The sequence below is a fragment of the Choristoneura fumiferana genome, chromosome 4 (assembly GCF_025370935.1).
Source record: "Choristoneura fumiferana chromosome 4, NRCan_CFum_1, whole genome shotgun sequence".
Classification (NCBI taxonomy): Eukaryota; Metazoa; Arthropoda; class Insecta; order Lepidoptera; family Tortricidae; genus Choristoneura; species Choristoneura fumiferana.
This window is the reverse complement of record NC_133475.1, coordinates 20,436,603-20,446,471: the sequence shown is the minus strand read 5'-3', so window position 1 is coordinate 20,446,471 and position 9,869 is coordinate 20,436,603. Positions and strand designations below refer to the sequence as shown.

Here is a 9,869-nt window from a genome sequence, read left to right as displayed (position 1 = left end):
AGTGTATTGGGATTACGGCACAGAATAAGTAATAAGTAGTACAATGATTACGGTGTAAGTTGTGACCGTGATTCTATCCTATATCTATATAGGTATATTTTCAATCACGACTATTTATAAATAAATACCTACACAGCTAACGTGATGTAAATGCTTTCGAAACTTTATTTATTTCAGAAATGATTTTGTGCAAGTAGGAAGGTACCTTATTGAACATATACATTTAAAAATAAAACACCACATGTACACAATTCGATATTACTCATTTCCTATTACAAAGAGTGGTCTATTATTAAATATTCCTTTTTAAGCTTGCTAGAAAAATCGATAAACAAAAAATCGTTGCGGGACATCTGATTATAACAGAATAAACAGTACTTACTTAACAATCTTTACACCCAGTGACAAAATACATCGCAGCCATGATTTTATCCCTATGGTTTCACTGCAATGCAATTCGTCTGGTTGAATTCGAACGAAACAAAAAAAAAGAGCGTCGAAGCCCTTCATAAAGTTGTATTGGCGTCCCCACCCAAAGATGGATCATCACTAGTCGCGACGGATAATGGATAAACCAAACGCTCAAATATATTTACAAGATAAAAAGTGTAACTTTTTCTGAATTCATAATGTTGTTTATGTTACTAAAAACAAAAACGTGATTTTGAAATAAAGTAATTTTCAAATGATTCTTCGCCTACACCTACAATTAGACTAAAATCGAAAATTTGTATCAAAGCGTTTCGTTCGCACGGTATCCAAACTACGTAACAAAGATCTATGGCTATGGATCTCTTTCTCTCTATACGTATTTAGTTGAACGCGCTTCACGGAATTTTGTGATATATGCCGCCGAGAAGCCGTTTCGCCCTTCGTCTTCTATTTAGATACCAGTGAAAATTCGTAAATGTCTGACTGATGTCGTCGATCGCGGTCTCGACGACGGACAGGGGCGAATTAACCGTTACGATGGTTCCGTGTCCCGCGACATCGCAAGCGCCTCCCTCGCAATCTCGATGACCGTCGGCGACCGCGCGCGCCATGATCGCGAACCTGCCGTTGCTGTTCGCCAACGGCAACCCGACGGGGCTGGCGACGGCGACCGCGGCCGAGCTGGAGCGGTTCATCTCCTTTATGGTGGCTTGCTCGTGGGGCCGCGACACCGCGCGCGACATCCGGCAGCCGCCGTGGTGGCCGGCCGATGTCGAGTTCTCGCACCCGTTCGCGCGGCCGCCAGTAGTGCCGGGGGACTGGGAGAGCCGGCTCAAGAGCCTGGTGAAGCGATGCTACGAGTTCCACAAGAGCGCGTTCCTGCTGGTGTTCTCGGCGCAGCTGGCGCGCTACCCGCGGCGCCGCCTGCGCTACGTGGACAACTGCGACCGCACCACCAGCCTGTACTACCGGCCCAGCGGCCGGCTGCTCGTCACCTTCCGCAATGAGAACATGTACTACGACCGCCCCAAGCGCCTCGACACCGCCGAGCCTCAGCTCAAGACCGACATCTATCTCTGTGATAACTGTGACAGCCATTTTGACAACGTAGATATTTTGAGGGCTCACGAGAGGCTCTGTAATAATGAGGAGGCCCCGTCGAGCTCTTCTCCGACGGGCAGGCTACCAGAGTTCCTTTCAGCTTTAAAACTCAAACCTCAAGGAGAAAAACAGGACAGCACCACTAAGAACGCTGATTGTGAGACGAAACAGAGAAATGCACGATCTGCTGCTAACATTGACCGTGGACCTCCATATCCATTTTCCTCTCTAGCTTACTTGAAAAATGCTAAAACTAATGCTAATCGTGACCTGAGCTATTCCAGAGAGAGGGTAGAGAGGTACTGCTGTACGTCCACCCCTGTGAATAATAAACCGTCAGCATTGAAGAGCAAAAATCAACAGTTCCCCATCAGATACCGGAGGCCCATAGACTACTGGCAGCGCAAACATATCTTTCCTAACCAGAGACACAAGGACGTACTTGATCTAACAGGACAACTGCTGCTATTAAAGTGCAGGCCGATCAGCGTGCCCGTCGAGCGCATGTCGATGGACAGCATGCAATCGTACATCGACAATCTCAGAAAGGAGGCTGAGAGCAAAAAGGAGAAAGACATCGTGTTTGTGGACTCTGAATGTGAGACTGCTATGGACGTAGAGATCCGAGACCCATTGAAGCGTGTGGAGGAGTGTGAAGTGATAGATTTGTGTTCAGACGATGAGTCGCTGAATGAGAACTGTGACCCGCGAGCTGGTGTGGCATGCGTGGTGCGGGGCGGGGCTGTGCTGCGGCGCACGGCGGCCACGCCGCTGGTGCTGCCGGCGGAGCCCTGCGGCGCGCGCAAGCTGCCCGCCGTGCTGCTGCCGGCGGAGCCCTGCGGCGCGCGCCAGCTGCCCGCCGTGCTGCACCCGCATAGCTCGCACCCGCACCCCGTCATCCTCATTGCGCACACTCTCAATAACATACAGACTATCTCCATCGATTGACTTCATGTATTCTTATCCATAGTAGGTATAATTGCTAATTATTTATTTCTTCTTTATTAAAAGGATAATGATCAGCTGGCATCTTTTATTTCAGAACTATGTTGGTGGTCAGAATTGAAGCTGAGGCTATTTTTGTTGGTTAAAATTTGTACAGATGAGATTATTGCACTAGCTCTTCAATAGTGTGGAGTGGATACCAGACAAAGAGAGCATTCATGCTCTCCTTTTCTAGTGAAGAAACAAAGAGCGCAATCATGTTGTCCTTGTTTAGTGAAATATTGATTAGCAAACTGGTAAATTTTCATTCTTTCATAAAACACACTGCTCTCAACTAAGTATTCTCAGCATCTTCATGAAGACTGTGTTATAATGCAGAAGCATTAGCTACACAGGAAAGAGCAGAAACCAAAGGAGAGAAAATAACACTTTTGATGTAATGGTTTAAACTAGAGGCTAATCTGTTAGAATACAGTGGATTCCTTCTCATGTTGGCAGGGAATGTAGCAGTAGTTCAGCGTGCCGAAGCTGCTGCAATAAATGGTTCTGTAATAGATTCTGATCCTTTTTCTATTGAATTTTTTTCCAAGATCAAAAGAAGGAATTTGCAGAAATGAGACTACCATTTTGATGAGCAGTGTGCATCTGGGGGTTGAAGGACAACCTTCCAAGCTAGCTTATGGACACTTGGTTTAACTTTGCCAATGTTACAAGAAAAGTATTAGTTTCTGCTATTCAGATATAATTGTTCTGGATATCCCTACTAACAAAATTTTGCATATGATGAGAATTAAACCATCACCACAGTGTGAGATTTGCCAGAAGGTAGAAGACATGTCCCATTTGTTGTTGGAATGTGTGGAACTCAGACTTGAGAAAAAGAGTTCTTGGGGGCTTGGGTTCTGTTCCTTGTGTAGGGAACTGAGTGAGCATCCATGAGGATGTTATCACCTGGAGTGCTCAAAGTCTCAACAAAAATAAGAGAAAAAGAATATAGTAATTCTTCTATCCTATGATATTTTTTTATATTCGGACGAATTGAGTATTTTTTTTTCTTAAGTCTATTAAAAATGCTTAAATACCTATGCTCAAGCATTTTACTTCAGAAAACTCGCCATGCTTGTACTGCTATACTTCAAATTCTGCTCTGACCTTGCTCTGACCAAGTTCGATTGCCGACTAACCAAGATAACAACGTTATACATACTAATACTTAACCAAGGAACAGCTAGATACAGGCACCTATCAGTTGCTTGCAACTGCCTGCCTGATAATTTATATAATAATAATAATAATAATAATTTAAACAAGATGGCGGACGCAATGACGAAGTATAATTCAGAGATTCAATGCGTATTTACGACGTTCCCGTCAATAAATTATATACTTTTGCGTAAACTGAGAGGTTGTCGTAATTCTCGCCTTAAAGAAGGCACAAAAGATCTAAATTACCAACTTGAACATTTTGGCTTGCAGTCTTCAACAAAATGGCGCCCGCGTGTCAGTGAGAAACACCATAGCTCCTATCCTATGGCCAACTTTTTTTTCCAATGCACAATGGCAAGATTTAATTCTCAGTAGCAGTATTTACCCCACTGCCCGAAGGAGGGTTATGTTTTTCGAGTATAAGTATGTACGTTTGTATGTATGTATGTACGTATCTACGTATGTCTATTTGTTTGGTTCTCTCTGTAGCCTAAACGGCTAGACTGTTTTCACCGTATGAGGCATGACGTATCTACATAGATTTGGTCAAAACTGTTGGCTTGACATTGGGTAAGTATTAATCCCATCAAAACATAAATGTGAAATGAGAGCCAAGTTCAATATGATATATGCCTTGATTGTTGACTTTAACGACAAAAGAAGTGAGATTTAATTGGGTGACAAGTGCCAAAGTGTCAAGTTCAATGGTCAGTCCTGAAATTTATTTATAACAATATTAAATATTTTATAACAACTTAAAATATAATTTCTTCTTATAACTTAGGATAATATATTGAAGCCTAAGGTCTGACTTGGCTAGTTCTCATACGAATTATTATTAAATAGGTACCTACTAAAACAGTCATAGAAGATCCCTATGTTCGATGGCTAGTTTCTACCAGCAAGCTAAATTTTCGGAAGAATAAAATAAGAATTTATAGCTTTAAAACTCGCGAAGGCTATAATATAGTTCGTCTATAAAAACTAGCCAAGTCCGACCGTATATAGGCTTCAATATAATGATATCCACGATACGATATGATATTCACGGGATACCCGTAAAAGTAACAAATTCGGAGTTGAAATAAAAAAATACAAAAAGACTCCAAAAAACCAATCATATTTTAAGCTGTTATAAAATGTTTTATATTGTTATAAATAAATTTCAGGACTGACCATTAAACTTGGCACCTTGGCACTTGGCACTCATTTAGATCTCACTTCTTTTGTCGTTTCAGTCAACTATCAAGGCATTTATCATAATATTGAACTTGGCTCTCATTTCACATTTATGTTTTGATGGGATATCGATATCATTACTTTTTGTACAGAAATAATTTTATAATTTAAATTTGTAGTTTCTGGTATATTAATTTGTAAATTTGAACTTTATAGGTCATCTGGAACTGGGTTAGAGTTTTGATCTATAGGTGAGTCAGTGATAAAAATGTCGATTTTTGGATGTTGATATCTAAAATCTAAATAACCGTTTGAGGTGTGTTTATGAAACTTGGAGCACATATATATCTTCCAAGTCAACAGTGGCTCCAAATGGTTCGGGTAAAAAAGGGGTAAAATTACACACGGTGCTGCTCGCCAGTTCTGTAAGCTTGAAGTTGGCTTGACACACTACCGCGTGTCTAGATATTTCAAAATGGCGTCCGCATTAAAAACAGGATCTGTTAGTATCTAGAACTCGTAGAGAGTCAGGTCAGGTAGATAGATTCAATAGCAGGAGGCTCAACTTAGATTTTACTCCGTGTAAAGTGTAGTGCGTGGATCGGCAAGCGAAGCGTAGGAAGTCCACCAACGAGATGTACGGATGACCTGGTTAAATTAAAACTAATTTAAAATGTAGGCCGCTTCCAACCGAAGCAACTGGAAGTTTAGGGGAACTATGTTCAACAGTGGACATCATACGGCTGATATGATGATGGTGAAAGTGATGAGCCCGCGCGGGAACTATGGCCCAAGCTGAGTGGGGTTCTGAGAGTACGAGTAGAGGCCTGTGCTCAATGGTGGGACGTATATAGGCTGGAATGATCAAAGTGTAGTCACTTGACAGTAGAAGATAGTCTAGCTTAACAGGTTCTATGCTTGAAGGAATCTATTGCACATGAAGGCGTCCGTCCTTTTAAATACTTACATCCGTCTATAACAAGTCGAAAGGACGAAAGCAACATGGCGCCTGAGATTGATATTTGCAAGGGCATATCATGTTGCAGTGCCGCCTTCTGCACAGTGGGTGCTATTTGGGTAAGGCCGCGAATTTTGACCAATTTCGACGTTTCAAATTTGGAACGCTGATAAAAAAAAACTGATAACACCTAGAGGTTTAATTTTTTTTTTATTATATGACACGATATAAACTCTCAAGGTCGCAAATGAGATAATTGATTTAAACCCTTTTAAAAAAATAATAAAAATATATTACTGTCCAAAACGTAACGAAAATTGACTATTTTTTTTGACCACGAGTACTTAATACCTTATTATTTTCATGCTATTTAACTTCTCATGATCATGATTTTGTTTAAACAAAATTTTTTGATATAACGATAGTCCTACCGATTGCGGAATCATGATAATCAAATAATTTTCATGTTTTATATTTATTTCTTTTCACGTGCCAAAAAACCACGTTTTCGTTACGAATACTTAGGTGACGCTTAATTAAGCTACCTTTAACGCCAATTTCGGTAGAAATTTGTTTTTGTACACTGGCAACTAATACTCTAATAGGGCAACATCGATGAGATAAATAAATCTCATCGTTTGTTGACAAATAGCCATCAAAAGTGACGCGGAGGTTTTTTTTCGAAAAAACGTCGAAAGTGCTTGTGCGATTTTAAGGGTAAGTAGTGATTATTTTTAACTGGTTGTTTTTTCATACGATAGGGTAATCTTTTCCATGTAAGTGGCATGTGTTATTATGTTCAAAATGTCGTTATTCACCATGATAAACGATTTTTTGTATAAAATACGTTACACTTTCGTTACGATTACGTTACATTTTTACAAAATGCTACGTATTTTGTACATAACGTAACGAAAAAATGTGATAAAGGGAAGTTCACACAGAAAAATTCTAACTTACACCAGTTTATTATTAGGTTTCCAATGACTGCACGCACAGTAAGTTAGTTAGATGGATATTTTGAAGTTAAATAAATTTTAATCTGTAGGTGCAGGGATCGGCACAAGAGAATTGTGGCGAGATCTGTGTTCACGTCCTGCTACATGCATAGCGTAGTTAAAGTGAGAGACAAACGGAGAGATTCACTTACCTACTTAGTTCATTTGTTACCTAAACTTAATAATCATAATAATTTATTTCCAAAAACATCTTTTTACATTGTCCACTTAACTAAGATACTACTTCCTAAATTGGTAAAACCTGTGATTTAGGGTTTTGGCCATTTCTTTGAGGTATTTAATAGCTTGTACAGTCGAAGTCACAAGCATGCTCACAACTAGGTGGTAGGACCTTGTGCAAGGTCCGCCCGGATTGCTACCACCATCTTCCTCGCTAATCCTGCCCTGAAGCAGCAGTGCTTGCACTGTTGTGTTTCGGCGTGGTGAGTAAGACAGCCGGTGAAATTACTGGCACGTGAGGTATCCCATCATAGGCCTCTAGGTTGGCAACGCGTCTGCAATACCCCTGGCGTTGCAGATTTTTATGGGCAGTGGTGATCTCTTACTCATTTGATCGTTTGCCATCCAGTCGAATAAAAAAAAACCACATCCAAATTCGTTATGCTTATAAATGTGCACCTTATTGGCAGTGTTAGAGAGGCATGTAAAGATACACTTTTGGAAAGATGTTCGTCAACTAGAGGGTACTTCTACTTCCACATTCTCATGTTTAGCTCTATAGATCTCATATAGGACAGATTTAAGATCAGTATCGTCAGAAAGTTCTAGTAAAAATAAAAACTTCACTTTATTATATGACATGAATTTTTTTTTCATACATACGTTATCTAATGGGAATTTTTACCAGTTTGATCTAGGCTTTATAAAAATTTGCGTTACGTTTTATGGTAACGTCACGTATTTTTTTATGTTATTTCTATGTCACATTGGTTAAAATTCGCGGCCTTACCCATTTAATCCTTAAGAGCGTGCAAACGAAAATTGCCCATTCAGCGATTTTGAGGTTTTTCAAATGCCTTATTAATGTCTAAATGCTTACGTTTTTAAGGAAAAACTAATGTAACATATAGATACTTAAACTCTTATTCTGATGTATAGCGGTAATTTCCATTTATTTCCGTCAGCGATTTTTTTTGCCAAATCATTTTGTTAGTGAGGTTTTACAAAAATACGCGTCAGAGCTGTCTTTCATGTGAAATATTTCCATTATAACCCACCACAAACAGTGTAACTTTAGTATTTTATAATAGGAAATATAGTCTTTTAAGACATAGGGTCATCATATGTATCAAAATATTAGTTATTATTATTCAAATACCATTCTTCAAAAAGTCTAAATCGGTCTACTTCATCATTTTTTATCTCATTTGTTGTGATGTATTTGCCAATAAAACAATTTTATTATAAATCTACAGTAAATGTTTAGTCTGTAATATTTTTTTCAGCGCTTAATAATAGCTCATTTAATTTTGACAATTTTCTAAACTTGGGTCCTAAATCGATTATATAACCGCGCGCGTTAATAGTTACGACTCAGAAACAAAGACTACAGTATATATAGGAGACTCAGAAAGCGCCGGGCTCTCCAAGGAACGGACGTATCGCTCTGCGCTCTCCGCAAGGTTATCAACCTTTACTGCAAACACCCGATAGTTATAGCGTGTCCGCAATTGCTTGATACTTGATAAGTAATTTTACATGTTAAAATTAAATGTTTTAAATTTTCGCAATTTTCACTCAAACTAATACGGGTAAATGCATTTTACATTTCACAAGCATTTATTTAACTTGCCATATTAGTATGTATGTTAGTATGTAGTGTGTAAGTATTAACTAAATTTGACCCACTTCCCGATTTTTGATTGAGATGAAACTTTGCGTGCATGTGTGAATAAAATAACAATGTAATATTATTATTATGACATGAAGCTGATCTGATGATGGAGCTGGAAGGTAACCACAAGAACTCTGTAATAAAACGACATAACCCATCGAGTTTGGGCTCATTAGATTTGTCTTGACGAGTCCTAGGTGGGTAACCAGGACCAAAGGTACAGTCAGCAAAAAAATATTTTATTAAAAAAATTAAATGTAACAAAAGTTATTACAGCTTTTATTTAATTGCCCTGTTAGTATGTTTGTTAGTATGATAGTGAGTATGATATAAAAGTATAAAATCTTGTTGTACAGTAAAAGTCTTATATTCTTAGATATGGGCAATAAACGAAATCATTTGGATGAAAAAACACAGTACTGTTAACACAGTATGAGCTGCTTAGAAAAGGTTATTCATCATTATTAATTACCATTACTGTAAATCCAAGATAGAAATCTAGTTCCATAAATATATTTTTTTGTTAAATTCACTCCAAATCGGAATTAAAGTTACTGTAAAATTACTGTTTTGGTTTTAAGATAGCATTTTTTTAGGTACTATACTACCATTAAAAGGTTATTTATCAATACTAATTCCCATTACTGTACATTCAGGATCAATAATAAATACGTTTTGTGTTAAATTTAATCCAATTCGGATTTATGATAACATTACTTTCTTGATTTTAAGATTGCATTTATTTTCAGACGGAAAATAGAACAGGCTGAAATGTCGAATATATCTAATCATGAGATTTCTATAAGTCCCATATGTAAAATGTATGACGCATTTTCAACTTTAAAAAAATTAGATTTTGCCACAATTTTATTCAGTAATAATACTTTTGTCTAGTTTGCACAGTATTTATTAGGTACGTACCAAGTGAAATCATATAAATGAAGATTAATGTTTATTAAACATTCCAGGATACTACTCAGTTTTGATAGACTGTCTCCGAACATGTACGATAGCTAATGAAATTCCTGTTACTAAAATGTCATTGGACTCCGTAGTCCATTAAATTAGACGCCTTACGCATTGTTAATAATCTACTCCTAGAGAAGTCGACTCCATCTGATCTAAAGGACTCCATCTTAAAACCCTCGCTTCGCTCGGGAGTTAACGCACGCACCCTCGCTGCGCTCGGAGTTAA

The 9,869-nt window shown here is 38.4% G+C and overlaps 1 protein-coding gene across 1 annotated transcript; it reads left to right on the top strand.

Annotated features, from left to right (window-relative positions):
- Positions 1-767: 767 nt before the first annotated feature.
- Positions 768-2,555, top strand: LOC141427110 (uncharacterized). Its single transcript, XM_074086343.1, has one exon. It carries the CDS (start codon positions 1,042-1,044, stop codon positions 2,479-2,481), a length of 1,440 nt encoding a protein of 479 aa, XP_073942444.1. The 5' UTR covers positions 768-1,041; the 3' UTR covers positions 2,482-2,555.
- The last annotated feature ends 7,314 nt before the right edge of the window (positions 2,556-9,869 follow it).